Raw genomic sequence first — 24199 nt, 5'->3', positions numbered from 1 at the left:
CATTGGCAGTGTTTTGTAAAAAGCAGGCACCGTTTATTTCAGAAGTGTGCAATTATCTCTCAGGTTGGAGTTCATGATGGCCTTGAATGTTGAAGCATTTGGATTCTAACCAAACATTTTTGTGTTTATAGTCTTCTTTCCTAGACTGATATCTCTACAGTGAATTATAAAGCAGACCCCCCTTTATGAAAGCCCTTTAAAACTAGAATCAATACTGCCTTGTCTTAAGTAACATATAATTTCCACACCCCTGTAAGCTGGATGGTTTATGACATAAGAATACAAAAGAAAATGACAAAATACATAATATAACAACAGCCCTCTCTCACAAATACATTTAAATGGCCCATAGAAAGCCTTCATTTCCCATCAAGCCTTTTTTATCCTAGGTCCCATCTGCGCTTTACATTCAGAGCACTATTATACCATGATTATATCTGTGACTTTTCAATATAAGCCAAATAATTTGATATCATGTTAGCTTAGATTAGGTTTATTAATTATATATGTCCCTTCCAAATCAAAAGCTCTAAAGCATTTTACAACTAAGTAAAAAATAATAATGCAATATTCATAATACAAGGGTAGGAGGGTTTTCTGTGACTAAAATGGAATGTATCTGGTTTTGCAGCTGTTAGTCTTCCGGAATATCACTTGTTCCAGACATAAAAAATAAAAATGGAACTGTCAGATGTATCTCGCTGAAGAATGTGTGTTTTAATTTAGTGAAAACTGTCTTTGGTGTTACCAGGTAACAAGGGTGAAAAATTTATCATTATCATTATTATATATTTATTTATACCCCGTCTATTTACAAGTTCATTACAAAACTTTTCATCTTAAGCACCGTTTGAGGAAACCAGATGCCCTAGTTTCTCTTTATTCCGCATCAAATAATTACTCAGTACTGATTTGGTTATTGGCAGGAAAAAACCCTGAAATCTTTTATTTCTAATAGAAGTTACGGAAGCAGGTAGCACTGTTTGGTGAGCATGCAGAAACTGATGGGATTACAGTTCTGGGCTTTTGATCAGCAGCTGTTAATCCAGCTATGGGAAACATCAGCCCAATACTAGATAAAGTTAGTTGCACCTAAATCCTGCTGAAATGAATGAGAATCTTTGGAGAACACTTTCTGATTAGAAAAAGTTAGTCATCTTGTCACTAATTAAAATGAGGAACACTGCTTAACAACTTGGAAAGCATTAAGATCGGCTTCTGTAAAACAACAGCTTTATCTTAATTGATTTTAACTGCAACTAACTTTCCTCTGTATCAGCACTATTCGGCTTTAAGCTTGTTTTCTTAGTTAACTGGTTAGTGCTTTATTTTTCTTACCAAGTTGTAATCAGTTGTTTTTTTTTAAAATGTGATTAAACTTTTAAGAGTTGAATCACACACCCTGGTTACAACACACAGGCAAATAAAATACTGCCCTTGCATCTCCCTTCCCACCTTGACATTAACCTCACTGGGTCATATGTTTCTTCCTTCATCTGCTTCCTGTTCTTTTTATGTGGAATTCTGTATGTTGGCTGGAGCAAGGATGATATTTCCCCTGTTTTTGGAAACTCTGCTTTTAGGATTACTGCACCTGGAAATTCAGCAGTGGTAGCTTACCAGTTGATCAAAACTGGGCAGGATTTTTGTTTTAAATGTTGCATAGCACTTCATCATATTATACTATGGTTTTGTAACTGAGATTTTCTTTCTGTATATCTTGTGTCAGGACATGAGGACACAGAACATGTGACAAGGTATTTAAAGCCACAATATGCTGTAAATGTCCCCAAATTCTCATGATGTCACTTGTTTTTATATGCTTACAAGACCCAGCTAAGCAGACAAACTAATGCTTTTTATGGTTTTATTTTTGCACGTTGTAACTTTTTATTTATTCTTATAGCACATACGTAATACAAATACCAGTAGAGGAGATAAACAATGGCTACTTTTATTGATGACATGTATGTCTGTTCCAGAGAGCTCAAACTCTAGATCCAAAGTCTTCTGACCTCAAACACTTCCCCCCCTTGAAATGAGATAATGGGGTTGTAAGTTTAGGCATTCATGGGCTGAATCAGTCAGAGCATGACTCTGTCCCCATTTGCTTCATTCTGTGGCCAGTTTTCAAAAGATTATTTTTCTTCATGGTTTTAATTTGTTTTGGATTTTACTAGGTTCAAGCAATTTATGAGAACTGCTTCATTGTTATCTTTGCACTTGGAGAATTTCAGAACAAGGGAGGCCAATAAGAACACATTTCTTCTAGACCCTCTTCTGTTTTAGCTATGTTGGTATTGGTGATTTGCCAAAGTAAGCATTAGAAATAATATGGCATACTAGTGAATGCAGCCTAATTTCTGTGCAGCAAATTGTGATGCCAGATTCCATGCTGATAAGATTCAGAAAACAAGATATTTCAACAACCATGAAAAGTATAAAGATGAAATATATTTGGAAGGCCAACCATCTTAGCAAACAGAATCTTAGGCCTAGTTTTCATATCCATTACTTAACATGGTGGCCTTGTGCTGACAGGCTTCTATGAATTAACCTTTTGGCACAGTGAGGTACGACTTCACCTGCTCATATACTAGCCCATCGTGACATCTCATGCTCCCAAGCCTTCAAGTTGTGATTTGTGCCACGTGTTAGTGTGATCACCACATCCAAGAAGCAGGTAACCACCATATAAAGAATAGGTAAATAGGGCCACAATGAATAAACTAAGCCCATTTGATCCAAACGACAGCCATTCTTGTCACGCAGCCTTCCACAATACACCGAAAAGGAGAATGTTCTTTGGTTTTGGTCAATGCAATGAATGTGAGGGATGACAAAAAATGACCATTCTGAAAATGATTTTAATAATTCTCTGCTATGTTATTCTTTAAGCAAACTCCTTAAAGTACGTTGCCTTTTGTATTCTCATTCTTGTGATTTTCTCTCTGATGGACTTGGCCGGGCCATGTAAAAATCCCAATCATTCAACAATACTGGAGAGTAGATAGTATTTACCTCAATAATGGTAGTTTCTTTTCGATTCTTTTTAACTCTCAATTCAGATGATGGTTCGAAACCAACACCCACCATGGAGACCCAGCCTGTTTTTGACGGAGAAGGTAAGAACTTCAGAGACGTTTATTCTCACGTAATATGTGTCAACTTAGTATTTTGTTAGCCCATAAGAAAAATGCCTACCGCAACATCACACAATATATTTGATTTGGGTGTTAATTTTTTTTTGCATAACTCTCCCTGGATATTGGGTTGCTTGGAACAAATGCCAGTGTCAACTGGGTTCACTGCCATATCTGTGACTATCCATTTCTGTAATCACGATGTGACAGTAGAATTAGTTTACAGCCAAGTTTGCACCTCTCAATCACAACAACAACAAAAGATAAGAGGAAATATTTGGAAGGTCTGCTACTTCCTGCATGTGATGCCATGTTTAAGAAAAATAGGCCACTTGAAATATAGGCAGTGGACAACTTGGAAACAGGGCTACTGCTAAATACAAAATAGGAACACATTATCAGATCTTTCACTTCATTAGTTGAGATATCTCTATATTTCATACCTCTCCTGCTATGCCCTGCATAGGACCTTAAGGTCCATGAATAATCATAGTTTAGAGGTCCTGGGCCCCAAGGGAGTTAGATTATCCTCCACCAGGGCCACGGCCTTCTCAGTGATGACTCTGACCTGGTGGAATGCTCTGTCCCATGAGACCAGGGCCCTGCAGGATTTAACTTCCTTTTACAGGGCCTGTAAGATAGAACTATTCTGCCTAGCTTTCAATTTGAACCTGGCCTGATCTTTTGTTTCCCTTCCTTCCCTCCCCCTCCCCTTTTTGTGAAGATTGCCCGCTCTGGGATCCCACAGCTGGTTCTCCCCTGGTCTCCTCGCTGGCCCAAGTGGGACTAATTTAGCCAGCTAGCCCTGGTGATCATCTAATGTTTATTGGATGGATTTCCCCCCTAAATTGATTTTTGATTTTTGATTTTATTGTTGTTTACGCTTTATACCATATTTTATGCTGTTTTTTGTTTTGTTTTTTGTAGCATCAATTAAGTGTTTTAAATTTGTTGTTAGCCGCTCTGAGCCCGGTTTCCTGAACCAGGAAGGGCGGGGTATAAATAACAATTTATTATTATATTATATGTGGAATTACATCCTTTTATGGGACTAAGGGACAATCTTATACCCACTTACCTGGGAATAAGTCCCATTGAACTCAGTGAGATAGGCGTCTGAGTAGACATACATAGTACTGTGCTGGAAAGTGACTTTTCAAATTGATTTGCAGTTGCTCCCCATATTGATGAAAAAGAGTTGTAGGTATCCATACTGAACAAGAGCAAAGCTGCCAATTTGGTCATCCCTCCTGTGTTTTACAGAATTACTTGAGAGAGCCTTTTAGTTGCTTAGGTGCTGATTAGGACTCTTCTTCTGCTGAGCTACATGTTCTATGGACTGTGCAGCATTTTCTCTCACTATACCTGTTCTTCTTTGCATATAAAATGAGAACCTCACTTTCTACACCCAGTATGTTGGTTTGGGGTTCAGTTCTTTAGAAATATGTGAAACTTGCAGGTATGCAGCTACCAAAAGCCTGCATTTTAATTTTTTAAAAAAAATGTTGTAATATATGGGTTGAGAATTTTAGTTGCACTGAAATGGTGACTGGTTCTGCAAAAACATGCTGTTCTTGTTTTGCGAACACACAGAAAAAGAGAATTAATAGGCAAAATTCCTGAACTGAAGTAGCTCTGCGGTATCATAGATTTGTGCTACCATTATTAACTACATCTTTGAAAATCAGGTTATTGGAACTTGAACACCTACTAAACTCCCAAACACTTGAAAAACTGAGATCAAGTGCCTTGTTCCTGGTTTCACAGACTGGAGTCTTGATGTTGTGAAACAAATCAATATATACAACTGACTACTCTGGTTTTAATAAGAAATCTCCCCTTTCCTTTAATGTTTTTCCCTCACTCTGCAAATGAAAAAACCGAAGCATTTTCTTCTTCTAATCCATTTCTCTAACCCCCCCAAAAACTGCAGCTTTCAAACTTTCCTTTTTAAAAAATGTAAAGGAAGGTTTTGTTTCTCTTGCACAACTTCGTCTATTTTTTGTTTTTGTTTTGTACAAATTGTATTTTTTGCACTCTTTGTTTTGCTGTTCAGACAGTAATTTGTTAGTTGTTAAGATGCTGCAAGATTTTTGTTGTTACGAGAGAGTAACATGGTTACACCTCAGGAAATTGTCAGAATACTTTTGACTTTTATTTATTTATAAATAGTTATATAACACTTTATACAGGGCCCTTAGAGGTTCCTGCTTTCCCGCCTCATTAATTGCCTGAGACTGCTTGTACCACTTAGTCACATGGTATTGGAAGAACTCCAGTGACTCAAACACAAGCTGTGTGGAAATGGGCACTGAGGTTTTCTAAAACACATTGGTGTATAACAACAGGATTGGGCCTTCAAGCAGTGTCCCAACATAGCAACTTGGAAAACAACTGCCATGACTGCACAAATCATGGCAGTGCTGTTTTTATTATTTAGAGTTTATATATTTATAGGCCACCCTATACAGTGGTACCTCAGGTTAAGAACTTAATTCGTTCTGGAGGTCTGTTCTTAACCTGAAACTGTTCTTAACCTGAAGCACCACTTTAGCTAATGGGGCCTCCTGCTGCCACCGCACCACCGGAGCACGGTTTCTGTTCTCATCCTGAAGCAAAGTTCTTAACCTGAGGTACTATTTCTGGGTTAGCGGAGTCTGTAACCTGAAGCATCTGTAACCTGAGGTGAAAAGGTAAAGGTACCCCTGCCCATACGGGCCAGTCGTGTCCGACTCTAGGGTTGTGCGCCCATCTCACTTAAGAGGCCGGGGGCCAGCGCTGTCCGGAGACACTTCCGGGTCACGTGGCCAGCGTGACGAAGCTGCTCTGGCGAGCCAGCACCAGCGCAGCACACGGAAACGCGAGGTACCACTGTAATAAAGGTTCTCAGGGTAGCTTACAATTTAAAAACAGTCGTATCATAAAATATGATGCAGAATGAAAGAAAATGCCGAATTAAATTCAAAAACAGAAAAAGTGGAGAGCAAACGTATGAGCTAAAATGGATTTTAAAAGCCACAGCACATTTTAGCAGGCCTAAGATCTTAAGAAGCCTTTTACCTGATTCTAGAAGGACTTACATTTAGGTGCCAGGGGAGCCTCTCCAAGGAGGATATTCAGTAAGTGGGATGTCACTGCTGAAAAGGCCTTCTTCACTCATAACCGCCCTCTGCTCCTCACCTAGCTGATGACACCTGAGGTAGCCCTGTGCCCTTCTGAAGTGCTTGTGCTTGGCCTGCTGTCATGGTTGTCTGATTAAAGCTCTTAATCTAATTCAATCTACCAGATAAATTGATTAAAGCTTGGAGCCCCTAGTCTGTGAGAAAATGACAAATTTGTTTTATTTTCTGAAAGTAACAAATCATGTGGCATAGAAAATGAGAAGGAAATTTTTAAAGACGTCATTTTTCTGGGATCCAAAGCAGTGCCTGCTGTGTCCCACTTATGGAAGAGGACATCTAGCTCCACAGTTGAAGCAGCAAGCAACCCTTCACCCCCGGAACCTTTTGATGTTTAGGGTGCGGGAAAGCCCTCTGGAATTGACTCCCAGTGAGGGGCTGCCACCGTAAGAGCTTTGTGGAGATGTGCTGGGCAAGTTAGCTGAATCCTGGCCAGTGAAAAGTAGCTTTTCTTCTTCATCTTTAAAAAATATTATTATTATTATTTTATCTTACATTTTTTCAGAATATTTTAATTTGATGTCTTCTTACGGCTTTATAATGCACAAGACTTAATCAACTTAATTGCTGCCCTCTCCTGCAGAATGCAGTGATCAAGCTGAGTATGTAGGAGATAATATTTTAGGTATCCTGGTCCCAGCCTTGAACTTAGCTCAGTAGCTTACTTTTCAGCACCATAACACTTTTTAATACATTAGTTACTGTTGAGTCACTGGGAGGATCAAAGTATTGTCTCAACGGTTACACACACATATATCACACACAAACACACACACATATATATTAAAAGGCATCTGTTCTTGTTTTCCAGAGATCACAGCTCCCACCCTTTGGATTAAGCATTTGGTCATCAAAGATTCCAAACTGAACAGTTCTAGTATGAAAAATTCAGGTAATGCTTACTTATCTTCCTTCCCATGTTGCAGATGGAGGCTAATTCAATCCTGCTCATAGTTTTATTAATTAAACTGATGAGAGTTTCCTCCCCCTGGTATCTTTCCAAAGATTTCCCCACTGTTAATAATTATCCTAGGTGATAGCTTTGTGGTCTGACTATTGGAAGTTCTTTTTACATGCAGTCAGAAAGGCATTCTGGGCACATGTGATGGGCAGTTGACTGGGCTTAGCTAAAATAAATACATTCTGCACAAAATGAAGCCGTACTCCTCAATTTTCCTTCCATTATCCGACATGGTGATGTTTAATCTCTCAGTATGTTTACCTGCCTTGACTCCTGATTCTGGTTGTATAATCTGAGACTAGGAGAAACTCACAATTCTAAAGGCTGAATTCAGAATGAAAAGCTGAAAAGTGGATATATTTTACAGGTTACCTTGGATAAGGAGCAATGGACGCTATTCAAAATATCATTCTGATTACTATTTCATATTCTTACTCTTCACCATAAGGTCCCAGGTTACAGCAATTATAAAAAAATATTAAAATCAATTCAAAACCAATTAAAGGAGATTGTGTGTGTTTGTGTAGTGCCAGGTACAGTGGTACCTCGGGTTAAGAACTTAATTCGTTCTGGAAGGTCTGTTCTTAAGCTGAAACTGTTCTTAACCTGAGGTACCACTTTAGCTAATGGGGCCTCCTGCTGCTGCCGCGCCACCACAGCATGATTTCTGTTCTCATCCTGAAGCAAAGTTCTTAACCTGAAGCACTATTTCTGGGTTAGCGGAGTCTGTAACCTGAAGAGTATGTAACCTGAAGCGTATGTAACCCGAGGTACCACTGTAATGAGGTGTGTTTTCAGCATGAGGTGGAAGCTACATAATAAAGGTACCAGATGCACCTCTGTGTGGAGGGAATTCTTCAGTTTAGGATCTGCTACCGAAACTGATGCTCTGTCCTGGAGCTCCACCACCAAAATTCTGAGGCTAGTGGAATTACCAAACAGGCCCATGCTACCAGTCTGAGACCCTGAGAAGGTCTGCAGGTCAAGAGGCCACCGTTATTTGGGGCCTAAGTCTAATCACTAACCGGGGACACCTTCCTTCTTCCGCTAGGCTAGTCTGTTAACTGCCCTAGAGCACATCAGTTAATTGCTGGTGCTACTCGTTCGTCACAAGAGGAGTTTAAAGGCAATGCCTGAAAAGTTGGTGGTTTTCCTTGCTAACGTATCAAACAGAGAAGACAACTTTTCAGAGAGGGACTGAGGGGTAGCCTCTTCACTGCAAGGTATGGGCTTTGCTCAGAACCCTTTGTACTACAACGTTTTAAAATTTGGGGTAAAGAGGGATTCCAGCCATGCAGCCAGCCTACACTGTCAACCTTTCAAGAAAACCACAGGATGATGTAATGAGTGGATAAATGGAACTATAAACAGCTCTGGGAAAGCTAGCAGTAGCAGTCAAGTAAATACTTTGCAGCAACTAGTGGTCTGTACATGACGTTATTTGAAAGGAAGAATGAGTAATCTATTAAGGTTAGCAGCTGAAGACAGGTTTCATATGTGTGTGTCTTTTTTTTAAAAGCCAGCCTTGGCACCCAGAAATCTGGGCACTTTTTATATTTTAAATAGAGATTCAATAGAGATTTTCTATTATAATGTGAGCAAAAATTCAAATAGTTCTATTGTTTAAAAGTTACTTGATTCAATCAAGTAATGTAAGGAATGCGGTAAGTGGGACCTGAATGATATTATTTTAGTCGGGAGGCAAGGGGATGGTGGCACCGATTGCAATGGGTTACAATATGATGCAAACTGACCAGCAGTTGAAACCCGTTAGAAAGTTTCATATGCATTTTATAGGACATCTGTGAACTGGTTCAGTATAAATTTGGTTGACTATTATTACGAGATTTAGCAAGCATTTTTTTTAAAGCTCTAAGGCCACTTTGTTTCAGTGTCAGTTTACAACTGAAGGTATTTGAAAATCTCAGTCAACTGAATTTGCTACTTGCTTATGTAACATGGTTTCTAGGGGCTATATGGAAACAAAGATGGCTGTTCCCATGTTATTCCATGGGGTGGCCATCTTTTCCCCCTGTACAGATCCTTGAAACTGTTCGATATGACCACATAGTGCCATTTCCCAGAACATACCCAGCCTCATTTTGAAAGCAGATGGCCTTTATGTTTTAAGGAAGTTAAAGGAGATACAGAAGACACAAGAAAGTGGCTTTAAAACCCTTGAACCACCTTGTAGTATGGCAAATTTATTTAAAAAAACAACCTCACATGAAGGCTGTGCATGTGCAGAAAGTATAAATTATCACTTAGTCAAATATTGATTTGAAATATGAAAATATTATAGCTTGTTAACATCAGTGTGTGCATGTGCATGTGTGTATAGGAATCACTAACATATTAGATTCCAGTTATGAAAATGCTCGTTTCTAATTTCTGCATCATCACTTACTTTCTCCTGCCTGTTTTCCAATGTTCCAAGTGTTTTGCCGTAAATAAAGCATTATAAAATAAAATGCTGCTTAAACATACTAGGTTTGCAAGAATGATTTTGATTTGGTGAGGAGGAACGGATATTCTGTTACAAGGATACAGATTATTTAACCCAAAGAGATTAAAACAGGGTTCCCCAACCTCGGCCTTCTAGATGTTTTGAAACTACAATTCCCATCATCCCTGACCACTGGTCTTGCTAGATAGGGATCATGGGAGTTGTAGGCCAAAAACATCTGGAGGGCTGAGTGTTAGGATATTTCCGTTCCACCTTAAAAGGGAGCAGGATGTTTGTGTCACAGCCTGCGTATTTCCTGTTCACAGGATGTTTCTGTTGTGTCTTTGCTTTCGCTCTCTCTGTATCTGAGACACTGAAGCTGGCAGTCATGTTTTCTTTGTTCTGACCAACGCTGAATAAACTTGTAAATAATGCTCTCCTGAGTACATCTTTCGCTGTGCATTATCTGCTGATAGAGCGTGCATCAGCTCTGGAATGTGGCAAGCTATTTCTGGAGCTCGTGTCACTAATTGCTGATACTGCGTGTCTACAGGAGATCGATGGACGTCCGGAGGCCGGCTCGGGGGTCATGATGGACTTTGTCTCCCTGGCAGTATCCCAACACTGAGGTTGAGGAAGCCTGGATTAAAATATAGAAAGTTAGTCTATAGGGCTCTGCATTCTAGCAAATGCAATAGGGTTAGAATACCAAATGCACATTTCTGGAAGCCTGACAGAATTTGGAATGGTTGTTAGAATATTTATTGGCAGTGGTGGAAAAATATATTTGAACCATTTTATTTTATTTTATTTTAAATTAGAAGTGGGGTGATCCATCCTTGGTGAACTTAAGCTTTAAGTTGGCTTGTCTGGAGGCAAGTATGGCTGAAGCAAGGCAAGGAGTGATGGAAGAGGCTAAGCCCTTCCAGACAGCCAGCAAACAAAGTAATGAATAACATGCCACTGGGAACCAGTTAATCTAACCTTATGAAAAGGTGCAAAGTATACAACTGGGAAAAATAACACCGTATAATAATCAGCACGCAATCATAGGTGCTAAAACCATATGCAGCTAGACAAATAAATGAGGTTCGCTCCTGCTGGCCATGTGATAAATCACTCACAAAGAACTCAGTCTCTCCCCTACCTCCAAAGAAAGAAAACAAATTACTCCAAGCACAAAGTCATAACAGCAACCTCCCCACAGCTGCTGTAAAGTCACATAGGGGCAGGAAGGGAGAAGGGGAGGAAAAGAAGCAAGGTGGCGGGGGAGCAAGGTGTCATGGGACGTTAGAACGAAATGTCAAAGTGCTTGACTGGGAGCCCATGGATTGGCCACTGGAGTTAGAATGAAAACAGAAAGGCACCAATAAACGCTGGTTAGCTTTCCTGAAAAAGAGGTCCTGGGGCTCAAGCATGCCATTAGTTCCATATTCCATGTGTGGGTCGGTAATAATAATAATAATAATTAATTTATTTATACCCCGCCCTTCCCAGTTCAGAAAACCGGGCTCAGGGCAGCTAACAACAAATTTAAAACACTTAATTGATGTAACTAAAAACAGCATAAAATACAGGATAAAACATGAATAACAATAAATTCAGAATTAAAAAATCAATTTAGGGGGGAAATCCATCCAATAAACATTAGATGATCACCAGGGCTAGCTGGCTAAATTAGTCCTATTTGGGCCAGCGAGACAACCAGGGGAGAATTAGCTGTGGGATCCCAGAGAGGCTAATCTTCATAAAAAGGGGAGTGGGAGGGAAGGAAGGCCCTGTGGAAGAAAGTTAAATCCTGCAGGGCCCTGGTCTCATGGGACAGAGCATTCCACCAGGTCGGAGTCATCACTGAGAAGGCCCTGGCCCTGTGGAGGATAAGCTGACTCCTTAGGGCCCGGGACCTCTAAACTATGATTATTCATGGACCTTAAGGTCCTCTGTGGGGCATACCAGGAGAGGCAGTCCCGTAAATATGAGGGCCCTAAGCCACCAAGGGCTTTAAAGGTCAAAACCAGCACCTTAAACCTGACCCGATACTCCACCAGTGCAACTGGTAAAGCACTGGGTGAATATGCTCCCATGGCAGGGACCCCGTGAGGAGCCTCGCTGCAGCATTCTGCACCCACTGGAGTTTCTGGGAGAGTTTGAAGGGCAGCCCTGCATAGAGCGAATTACAGTAGTCAAGCCTGGAGGTGACCATCACGTGGATCACTGTGGCCAGATCAGGGCGGGAAAGGTAAGGGACCAACTGCTTAATGCGGCGTAGGTGGACTTTGCACTCAAGTGGTGAGACAAATGCATTGTCCCTGTTCTCCAAGACATTGGCCTTATTCCAGATGTTGTGGAGCTGAGCTCTGGAATGTAAAATAGGTTTGAGGGCTGAGCCCTGACTAATGCTAAGCTCTGTAATTTAGGTTAAAAATGGTGAACTGGCAAAACAATAATAGATGTTTACTGTTTTTAAGCCTTTACCTGCTAATGTGTCACATGCAATACGCTGCTTAGAAACTCTGGTAATTTAAGTGGTATATAAATATAGCACAAATAAATGAAAAAAATTAAATGAAAAGATGATTTATTTATTTATTTATTTATTTATTTATTTGAGCCAGAATGCATGGTCTCAAAATAGATGTGAGCTGGTGTTCTGGGGTAAAAGCATCTTACCCACTGCTCCCCAAGTGTATCAAAAATAACTTCTTTGTGGGCAGTGATGAAAACAGAAAGGGAGAGGAAATATTTCAAATACATATTTCAGATTATTATATTTAATATGGTTTGGAGTTAAACTGGACACGCACCTGGAGTTCAGAATAGTGAAGGGTGCCATCTGCGTTGTTTGCAGGCGAGTTCTACTAAGTGTATTTTGGAGAGTTTTCCACTGTATCAGTTTGTTCTCCATCTTGACTCCTCCTAATGGTTTATGAACCAATACTGCACATTTGCCATATGGTTCTGTATGTACTTCTCTGCATTTCAAATAGGAGAACCACAGTGAAATTCAGTAGCTGGTGAAGGCTAAAAGGTTATCTACTTCAGAGACCAAAAGCACTTGTAAACAAAATTCAGAAACAAAATTGCACTGTATTGTGTTTTACTGTAATTTTTCTCTTTGTGCTTTTTGTAGAGGTATAGAAAGCCAAGACAAAGCATTTGGTCTTCTAGACATTGTAGTTATGGAAGGGGCAAAAAAGCCCTCACTTATTTCTTTTTGGAAAGCGAAATACTCCAGTGATTGCTATCCGACCCTAGATGGTATGTCATGAGAAGTGCAGGTGTTCTTGTATAAAGGGAGTGGGGATAGAGAGGCACTTATGCATCTGCTCCTCCCAATGTTTGCTCAGCTGGTGTTGTGCTCCTAAATGGAAAGAGGAGTTTTTGCCCTTTCCTTACCTGCTGTTTCCATGACTTGCAGGCTTTTGTTTCGGGGGGTGGAGGGAGATGCCTCTTTCCCACACTGAAGACTTGTCAGTTACTGAATGTATTGCATGGCTTTTTGTTTCTTTGGTAGGGAAGGGGAAATTGTGTCATAAGGAACATAAAGCCTCCGATCTCTGCTGAGCGTTTGATCTGGGGATACAAATCTCCATTTTCAATGTCCCAGCCATAGCATTTCGTACTCAATGCGCAGTTGCCAGACGAGCCATTTTTGTGCCTTGGGTGGAAAATCTGTACAGTGCCACACAAGGTGGTAACATTTAATAATAAACTACATAAATAATAAAGGGGAATTTGTACGTTTATTTAAGTTGACTCCATATCTACTTGTTGAGATGGGCCACCTCACCCTCTCTAATGTTGACAGTAATATTTCTCAAGACATCTGGGTATAGGGTGGTATATTATTCAATAAATAATAAAAATAAAAATAATAAAACAAATCTGGGGTGATTCCTGATAGGTTTGGAGGATTTAGCTGGTATTGTTAGTGATCCTGTTAAGAGCTTTGTTGGCTTTGGAATGGTGAAGGCCTCTGGTGGTTGACTTGATTCTCCTTTCACCTGCTATGGAGAACCTATTTAGTACTAGGGAAGGATGAAACAGCCAATTTAGTTTATTTTCATTTCTCATTTTTTCAAACTTAAATTCAGTTCCTCACATTTCTGCAGCGATTTGCATTTTTTAAGTGCCTCACAAAAATTCAAGATTTTAGTGCGAATTTCTTGTAATATACACATCTTTGTATGCAGTTATCCCTGCTATACACATTTTTGCAAAATAGTTCCCCCTTATATAATGCACTTTGTGTGTTCCTTTCACTAATATATGCACACTTTACCCTAGTATATGCAGTAAGTCTGCTGCACTGATCTGTGGACTTCAGGAAATTCATTTGGAATTAAGTTCAGAGTGAAATTGCAATGGCTTTTATTCTACAAACGAGAACTTAAAAGCTAAACCAGACACCACTTTTTTAAAAATGGACTTGCTCTGAACCATGTCCTTCCATTTCTTGTTCCAGGCAAAACTGGACCATCTTTCTAATAGTTGGCCTCATCATTGGCTTCGTGCCATACACTGTCATGAAAGCATCCATGGGGAAATATGATTGTATTCTTCAGACTGTATGAGCCTAGGTGACTTGTGTAAATCCATGCCTCCGAATGAAATTACACATTTCCCCAAAAGATCTTAACAGGAAAAATGTCACCACACTTATTTATGCTCTACCCTGAGCTCTTATAAATTAGTTTGGAGTGTCAAAGGGATTAATCCAAAATATAGCTTAAATGTTTTGTGGGTCAGCAGCCCTGATTGAAAGGAGATTCCTAGCACTTGCCTCACTTCTCCCATTTCTTGTTGGAAGATGAAATCTAGAATTTTAATCTCCCCAAAGGACTCCCTCCCTCTTTCGCTTCTTGTAGCAGCAGCAGTAGGTTGGCAGCATTGCTGGCCTGCTTCCCTTATGACAGCAAAAGTTGGATAATGTGACAGTCTTATTCTTTTAAAAATGGTCACAGCTTTATTATCTTGGCCAAGTTGTCACTCAGCATCTCCTTCCCCTACCCATTCATTATGCTGGACATTGTTCTTTTCCCAGCTCAGTCACTAATTTAACATAGAGAAGGATTTATTTTCCGTTCTGTTTCTCTTTTTGATGACATTGACTCACTTTCCTAAATAGGTGTTTATAACTACTTTTTAAAAAGAGAATGCTGGTCTGGACCGTGGAAAGAAAGAATTTATGTATCATTTTTTTCTCAGACAGATGTGGGGAAAACATATTTTTCCCCAAGCCATTTAAGCAGGGAAAAAAATCAAATAAAATATGGCTCTTTCAATTGTTCTGGAACTACATGTGAGCAGGGAGAAAAACACTTCTGAAAGCTAGGAAAAACATGGGGAAATGAAGGAGAAAGAGGAAGCAAGGAATTCTAATGGGGTGCAAAAATGGGGAGGTGTTAGGTAGCATAAAAAGAGGTTCCCAGGCTGCAGATTACCCAGCTGTGCAATAAATGTTTAAGGGTAAACTTGAGTAGGATTCACATGTGAAGCTAGAATAGAAAATCTAGTACAGAGAAGCTGTCAGCATGTCCCCAACATTCAATAGATAAAAAAAAAAAACCATTGCAATCTTCCCAGTCTATCACAGCCATCTCCAATTCTTCAGTCATCTGCTTATCCAGAGTTTGAGGACATGGTATGTCTTTAAGAACATAAGAAAAACTTGCTGGATCAGGTCATGGGCCCATCTAGTCCAGCATCTTGTTCTCATAGTGGCCAACCAGATGCCTGTGGGAAACTCATGAGTAGGACATTAGCACAAGATCATGTTCCCCTTCTGTGAGCCAGGAACAGATGCTCCATATTTTGAAGGAGTGTAGTCAAGATTGCTTTGCTACCTCATCTGATGCTGGTGTGAACTCTAGGACTCGACATTTTGCTTTGAATTCCTGCATTGCAGAACTCTGCAGAGTTAAGATGTAAATATGTCTGGAATGCCCTTCATTTCAGTGGAGCATTTTCCATTGCATAAAACAAATAAATGGAAAACTTGAGCAGACCATGAAGGGGATTATTTGGCTCCCTTTTCCCTGCATCTGAATAAATGAATGACCCACCTCACCTTGACAGGAAAGGTGTAAATTGCTGTCAGGCAGAGAGCTTGAGTAATTTGGCAGCTTGTGATGTAATTGATTTGTGAGGATGCCCAGAGGCCTCTAACTGAATAACTCCTCTGTTTGTATACAGCACAGAAACAGTCACCTTAAAATAAAGAGTAAAGCCTGTCAGCATAGCAAAGTTCCCTTAAATATCAGCTGAGGACTGAACTTTTCAGATTTTGTTCATTTTTTACAATTACCCCTCCTCTCTACTCTATTTTGCAACCCTGATCAAGTTGCTCTTGTTATGCCAAGTTGCGCGTTTGTGCGTGCGCGTGCACACACACACATGTTGTTTAAAGGCATCATTTGCGGAGATTTTTCTGTGGTAACATTATTTTGTGTGTGTATGGGGTGGTCCATCTAGGCCAGGGATAGCTAAATTGATGGCCTTTGGATGTTGCTGGACTAAACGCCCAACATCCTTGACAATTGGCCATGCTCACTGGGGCAGAGAGGAGTTCTAGTATAGTATCATTCACTGGCTATCAGTAATCTAGGCAGTGGTTTCAAAATCTATGGAGAAATCTATGCTACACATCTCCCACGGTATCCCTGTGTCTTAGGCTGTGTATGCACTAAACCTTTTGTTAAGGGTGGCTGGGAATCGTAACTCTGTGAGGGTTAAAGAATGTATTTTGAAGATGATTTAGAATGATAGCATGCTCATAGCCTTACAGAATCATTTTGCATGGGATTCTGGGTTGCATTCTTGGGAGTGCTTACAAAGCATCAGCCAGGACTGTCAAACTGTGATGATGTAGTCTCTGGAAACTGGCTGTACCTTTGAACATGGTCAACACTCCTCCCCTACGGCTGTGTGTTCCACCAGCAAGAATGGTGAAAAAGCTTAAGGGAGGACCTCTTGATAAGATTCCCAGGAACTGCAACATTCCATGGAACACAGGTTAAAAACTCCTGGATTGAGAGATGTACTAGCAGCTGCAGATGTTGGTATCTTTTCTACCTTAAGTATCAAGCACTAAAACAAGAAACAAAAAAAACCCCCACACAAACCTGATTACTGGCTAAAGATTATCTGGCAAAGTAATGTCTCGTAAAAACCTGAACTGCAGTGGTGACTTTTGTGGCAGCATCTTAGGCCTCTGGCTGTAGGATCAGATTCCGAGTCATGTTTAAAGAAGGTAAATAGGGCTTAATTCCTTTATTTCTGGGGTTTCCTAAATTACCAAGGTGCGAACAGGAGGTGGGGCTTCATCATATCCCCTGGATAGTGACCCTCCCTTTCTTTTCTTTTCCAGAGAAAGTTAACTCATGTGACCACGAGAGGCAAAGTGCTCTTGAGGAGGCCAGGCAGAATCCTCGCGAGGGGATTGTTATCCCTGAATGTGCCCCTGGAGGGCTGTACAAGCCAGTGCAGTGTCACCAGTCCACAGGATATTGCTGGTGTGTTCTGGTAGACACAGGCCGTCCTCTGCCTGGTACTTCCACCCGGTAAGAATACCTCCTTTTGAATTACATGTTAGAAAATAAAATAAACTGTGGCCTGGGGGTAAAGGAGCCACCACTTTAGGGTTCAGGACGTACACTCAATATACACTTTCTTTTTCATCTACAAGGCTGTTTCCTTGTTAGTGAATAGCATAGTTGGGCCCAGAGGACAGAGGATTTATTGTCATTGCTCCTAAAGGAAAGCCATGGCCATGGCATATTAAATGTAAAAGAGAGGCAAATTTAAAATTAAATAATATTTTATGTGTCAGAAATGTTGGTGCATTTCTCTTCTGCACATTAAACTGGCTTAAACCCCAGACAGATGGAAAACTAAGACAAAGGTATTTTAATGTGATTCTGCATATTTTATTAAAGCTCCTCATTTTCTTTGCTGCTCCCTCCCTTGATATGTTAACCTGTCCTCACTTGCTTCTCTCTCCCACACTCATTGCACTTGTTCCTTTAGGGCAGCCTGTCCCCACCCGGTCCTGTAGAACCTTGGGAAACAGGCAAAGAAAACAGTGTGATGATAGGCTAGTGCAAATACTACAGACACAAAAATATTAATAAGTTACCAATGCCTTAAGTGTAAAAACAAGCCAACAAGCAAAAGGCATGCGTGAGACAGGTCTATTTAGTTCTGCATTCTGGTTTGCTCAGGTTTCTGGGAGAGTTGTGGGGTGGTTTTGGGGAGTCCCCACAAGACAGTGTGCCATGTCTGCTAAGTGATCTCCTTAAACCCTTCGGAGTTTCTAGGACTGGCCCTGGGAGTGGGGTGGGAGGTCAAGATGAGCAGCGTTAAGCCCAAAGGAGAGAATCCTGTTCTTGCAACAACCAGTCCCATTATTTTGCACTTTCTACCTCTGCCCCCCCAATACTCCTGTGTCCAGTTTCTCTGATCCATTCCCTTCCACTAGCTCCAGGTATATAAAGTCGGCAAATAAATGCCATGGGGCAGCTGCCTCTTGTGCTGCGGCTGCTCCAGTTAACACTTGTTCACGGGGTGGGACAAAGAGTGGGAGAACTCCTGAAGTCCATACCTTAAGGACATACTCTTTTTATATCTCTTTGGTCTCTAGATACGAGACCCCCATGTGTGAAAGTGATGCCAGATCGAAGAGCCCAGAAACGGATGACCCTTTCAAAGACAGAGAACTTCCAGGTCAGAGCGGAGAAGAATTCTGTCTGTTCTACTCCCACCTCACTTGTTTATGGCAGCATTAAAAGCTAAGATAAATAAGATAATGAGAATTATAAAATCACAGATTTGTAGCAATGGAAAGGAACCAAAGGGCCATCTGGTTCAGCCTCCTGCAATGCAGGATTCACAGCTAAAGAATCTCAGACAGATAACCTAAGAGAGAACCTCTGCTTAAAAACCTTCAATGAAGGAGAGTCCAGCACCTTCCAAGGTGGTCTGTTCCACTGTCAAATAGCTATTACTGTCAGAAAGTTCTTCCTAATGTTTAGTCAGATGGCTCAGAGTGCTCTAGGGACAGTTAGCAAGTGGACCTCTGAGTTGAGCTTTGTCTTGGGTTTTTATCTGTGCTCATACATTTATTAAATATTGCTACACACCCTGAAGATAATGGTAGGAAATTTCATCATCGTATGTTTATTTGTATGCCACTGTCTCCCAAAGTGGCTTGCAATATATCAAATGAGCAGTAATTATAGTAGTTCACAAGGTGTATTAGAAACCACTTGAAACAACCAGAATAAGAATAAGACCAAAAAAACAAACCCCTGAAAAATTAAGAGAAGAAATTACCCCTCCATGTAAAGTCTGAAATAAATATATGCTTTGAATGTGGGAAGTAATCCTACTCCACCCCTGTTGCCTCCTGGCTTTCCACTTACTTCCCATCATTCTGTTGGGCTCCATGTTCATCAGAGTAATTCTTGTACAAACTTTGGTACAAAATGGTGGAAGCCAGAAGAGTGTGGCTGGCTGGTTACTCAAACATGGTCTTCCACACATGTGTGGCTACTAGTTTACTGATGATTTATGAGCTGCTGGAGGTAATTTTAATTCTTTTTAAATCTTGTAGCATCTGGTAATATTTCTTTTTAAATCTGAACCTTGCATTTTAATCCTTTATGGATTTCCATGTCACCAGAAACTGGATTTGTGTTGATCCAGTTGTACTACTGTATTTTAAATGAATGTAAACAAACATCCACACTGTGATTTAAAACATCCATGTGAACTGAAATCCATGTTAACCTCTGATATTGCTCTCTTGGTGACTATGTGTGCTTGAGTTCCTGTGTCCTCATCGCCTCCTTTACCTTTTCCCTTTGCTGCATTTCCTATCGTGTCGGGAGGACTTCTGGTTTGCTCATTTACAATGATTTCTATGCAGAGCTTACAGTTCAAGCATTCTTCTGCCTTTGCCTTGTTGACTTTGGGAGCAGCACCATAGAATGCATATATGACAGAAAACTAAAATGTGGGTCACATTTGGAAGGAGGGCGGGCAGGTGTGATTTAGGCTGCCTGCAAAAATTCAGGACACAGCAGTCATTAGAACTGCACCCAGACAAAATTTGACAACTCCATACAGCATAGGCATGGCCTTAGGAAGAAGAAGAACCTGTTCTGACTACCATTTGTTCAAATGAAGCTTCTATTCCCTTTGCAGGCTGCCCAGAAGGGAAGAAAGTAGAATTTATTACAAGTTTACTGGATGCTCTCACCACAGACATGGTACAGGCCATTAACTCAGCAGCACCTGCTGGAGGCGGAAGGTGAGTTTGGGAGGCATTCAAGTTGAACTGAAACAAGAGAACTAAAGATGTATCTGGCCTTAAAGGAGACTATTTCATTTGAATAATACACTAGGGAAATTCAAGTTCTGGACTCAGTCATAAGTAAGGATGGGGAGGAATTAGATTCAGTTTGCATTTGAAGGTGTATGTACCCAATTTGTCATTTTTGAAACAATATGCAAACTGAGAAACAGCCGTTCTTTGAAATTCACCCTTCTCCGAATTTTGCAATGAATATGCATCTGTGAATCAGTCTGCCTAAGTCTTGTGCATTTCCCATTGGTTTCGTAACAGTGCACATTCTCATATTTTAGAAAGTAAAAGTGCAGTGGGCAAAGTAATATGACCTTCAGTTTCCGAAGCAGATATTTTTGAGAGTGTTATTTCATATCTTATTTACTGAATTTTAATGGCTTTTGTAAAGGATATCTTAATTTGGCATTTCTGCCTTGTTAATCATATTAGTGGTTGAATGTCTGTGAACTGGATGTTCTGCAGTCTGCTGGTATGTTCAACATGCAATGCAAATACAAATGCAGATGATACTTTTTTAAAAACACACATTTTCCTTGGATTTAAGACTAAAATGAGCCAAAAACCTCTGTAAGAGGAAGTATGCTTTCCCTTTTCTAAGCCAGAAATGGCTTGCTTTCAGATTTAAGTACTGTATTTTTCGTTCCATAGGACGCTCCGTCCCATAGGACGCACCTACTTTTTTGGGGGGGAAATAAAGGAAATTTTTTTCCCTTTACTTCCCCCCCCAAACCAGGTCGGGGAACAGTGGGATGGCGGCGCTGCGCCTCCCCGTTGTCCCCCGAGCTTGTGGGGCTGGCCGATGTCTGCCCGGTGTGAGGGGCGCTCTGCTTCAGGGCGCCCCACGCGCCGGGCGGCAGGCTGCAGACACCTGCGCGAAACACGGGGTGTCCTCCGGAGGGTGCCCCATGCTCCGCGCTGCCGGCTGCCGCCCGCAAGCCTTGCGCTCCCGGGGGGGATCTCCCCCCGGGCGCGCAAGGCTTGCCGACACCTGCGCGAAGCACGGGGCGTCCTCTGGAGGGCGCCCCGTGCTCCGTGCTGCAGGCTGCCACCCGCAAGCCTTGCGTGCCCGGGGGAACTCCCCCCGGGTGCGCAAGGCTTGCAGATAGCTTCCTGGAGCCTGGTTTAGCTTTTAAGTGCCTGGTGCGCACCGACGCCTCTCGCTCTCCAGGCTTCAGCGAAAGCCTGCATTCGCCCCATAGGACGCACACACATTCCCCCTTCATTTTTGGAGGGGGAAAAATGCGTCCTATAGGGCGAAAAATACGGTAATTTTGTTGTATCAAATACAGTGAGTCAGAGGTGAAGAAGAATCCAGAGAGTTTCTGGATCCTTAATAGTTTGAGTTTCAGTCTTCGTGCCATTGTAAGCAGCACTCTTTAAAATAAAGGAGACAAAGTTAGTTTGCTGGAGAACCTAGGCAAATGTAAATAGAAAAATCTGTGATTTCTTAAAAGCCCTTACTATGCCAATAACTGATTTTCATGAAGTAGTGTTTGCAGAAAATAACTTTTTAGCAGTACCTGATCTCAGATGTACTCACTAGAGGAAAACTGCATCCTGGTTTTTAGCTAAAAAGGAAGGACAAACTACATTCTGAGTGCAGGAAAAGCATGCTAAAAGGGCAGGGGAACAGCAGCTTTTTTAAGATCCCGGGGTTTCTCATTGCCTGGTGTCCAAACACTCATTGACTGAAAACACTGACAGGAGAGAGCAGCCAGAAATTTAATGATTGCATTTTTCTTCATAACTTGCTTTCTAGTAGGGCTAGAAACTTACTGTTAAAATAAAATAAAATCTCAGGCACCTCAGGGGGTGTCACTAACCAGACTATCTCTGCATATAGGAGACAATATGCTTGAGACAAAGCTTCTGAAGTTGTGATCAATATGAGGGTTTTTTTTTAGCCCTTCAGCATTTCAGGGATTGCTAGGCTTCCTTCACACATTCCCAGTTACTTTAATGGTTTACATTACAGTCGTACGTACCTTGGATCCCGAACACCCTGGAACTCGGACGTTTTGGCTCCCGAATGCCACAAACCCGGAAGTGGTTGTCCCGGGTTGGGAACGTTATTTTGGAACCCAAATGTCTGACGGGGTTTCCACAGCTTCTGATTGGCTGCAGGAGCTTTCTGCAGCCAATCAGAAGCCATGATTTGGTTTTCGAATGTTTTGGATCGAATGGACTTCCAGAACGTATTCCGTCGACTTCAAAGGTGTGACGGTATCTTGATTTGTTTCTGTGGGAACTGGGTGGCATGGTCAGATGGAAGGTATCAGTCAAGTCGCAGTTTTACAGCATTTTTTACTATTTCATTTTGCTTGTATGCCAGCCTTTGGGGGAGAGCATGAGGTGACAAACTGGGGCAGATTGTAAGGTGGTGATTTTAAACCTTGCTTGTGACTATAGAGAGGTGGGTGTTTGAGATGGGTGCTTGTTTGGATTCAGTTTGATGGACACAAATGTGTTGCAAATGAATGACACAACTATTTTGAGAAGCAGTAATGTGCTGCTTGTCGTGGCTGAGAAGAACCAATGGGGCTGGTTGTGTCCTCCTCCTCATTTGCTAAGGAGCATAATATTGTGCCCTGATGTTAAACTCAGATAAATCTGGCAGGAGACAGAATAGTATGTGGTGTTCATTAGTGGGCTTTGTTTCTGAGTGAGGTCAGCGGTTCCACTGTTCTGTCACTCGAATTCCTCACTTTCTGTCGTGAACAACTGTTTTCATCTTGATAGCAGGGCCAGAAACTGCCAGCCCACAGAGGGCCTTAGCAAATGTTTTCAATTTTCTACAGATGTTCACTCAGCAATTTGCTGTCCTTTTGAAACCCTGTGAGGCAATTTGTACCTGCAATACCATACCACATGTTTTCAGACGAATTTATTGTGCAGATGCCTTTACATATGTCCAACTTTACTATTATTTTTATTTAATTACTGCAAGGGGAGAATTCTGATTGTGGGAAGATGACAGTACTTAAGATTTCCACTGCATTATAGAATGTGCAAAGTGCTTCACATTGTGCATCTCAGAGGTTTAGGCTATACCAGATGAATTCAAGCATTTCAACTCAAAGGGGCTAGGAAGTACCAAAAAAACCCCCACAAAAAACTGCAGCAGAAGCAGCACAACATCACATGGTATCTAAAAAGCACATTCAAGCATGCAACTAAATTTACTTACCTTTTAAATGGCTCAAGACCGCAATACCTCTGCATATGAACTAGCCCAGACCCTGCAATCACTATCTGAGGCCCTTCTTCGTGTGTCTTCTCCACTAGAGATCCTAAGGGTGGCAACATGAGAGCGAGCCTTTTCAGCAGTGGCTTTCCACATGTGGAATGCTCTTCCCAGGGAGACTCACCTGGCACCTTCATTGCATATCCTTGGGCACCAGGCAGAAGCCTTCCTCTTCTCCCAGGCCTTTGCTTTGTACATGTTGTGGTAGGACTCCATTGAAAGATGAAGAACTGCTGATGCCCTGTCTAGTTTGACCCTTAGCTTAATAACCAATCTAAGCCTATTGATGGATTAACAGGCGTTAGCTCTGTCTTGCAGTGCACCTTTGCAGATAGTTTTATTCCTTCATTTTGTAGGTGGATAAAATGTGGCTCACCATTAGATCCACTGTAAGACCTTGTAGTGGAAATTGTAGTCCATAACATGGCTGTGTGCTTGCGTGCATCTATACGTGTTTGTGGTGTTATCACAGCAAAAGGGAGAAACAGCCATACGTTTGCCAACCCCCTTTTCCCTTAAAAAGCTGACCTAGGTAAACTTGTTTTTGTTGGTCAGGTTAAACTGGGTGTGTGGAGGAGGGGAGAGGTGATGTCATTTCCTCCTGCATCTACATCTAAGGAGCTTTCTTCAAACGATCTGTGTGCAGCATTAGCAGAACTGTTGGCTTTGTTCTGATGTGGTCAAGCAAAGTAGGCTCTTGAGACTTTCTACGCTATTCCTTATTTTGTTGTAAGTCTTAGGGGGTTTTTTTGGTGTGTGGTGGAGCAGAAGGCAAACTATCTTTTTGAACAAATTTACTGCCCCTTTTCTGCAAGACTTGCAGTTTTGGAAGATCTTTCATGTGTCTTTTCCTTTCC

The 24199-nt window shown here is 41.3% G+C and overlaps 1 protein-coding gene across 2 annotated transcripts in view; it reads left to right on the top strand.

Annotated features, from left to right (window-relative positions):
* SMOC1 (SPARC related modular calcium binding 1) overlaps positions 1 to 24199 on the top strand; it is a 60858-nt gene that overhangs the window by 30093 nt on the left and 6566 nt on the right. Inside the window, exons 6-10 of one of the 2 annotated variants that reach the window (XM_081000678.1) lie at positions 3036 to 3125; positions 7134 to 7214; positions 17099 to 17291; positions 18371 to 18453; positions 19936 to 20041. In XM_081000678.1, coding sequence (XP_080856804.1) covers positions 3036 to 3125; positions 7134 to 7214; positions 17099 to 17291; positions 18371 to 18453; positions 19936 to 20041 — 553 coding nt within the window. The remainder of the gene's footprint in view (positions 1 to 3035; positions 3126 to 7133; positions 7215 to 17098; positions 17292 to 18370; positions 18454 to 19935; positions 20042 to 24199) is intronic. The other variant, XM_081000679.1, reaches the window with a different exon arrangement.

This window comes from Podarcis pityusensis (genome assembly GCF_964106645.2).
Source record: "Podarcis pityusensis genome assembly, chromosome: 1".
Taxonomy (NCBI): domain Eukaryota; kingdom Metazoa; phylum Chordata; class Lepidosauria; order Squamata; family Lacertidae; genus Podarcis; species Podarcis pityusensis.
This window is presented reverse-complemented; position numbering and strand designations above follow the sequence as displayed.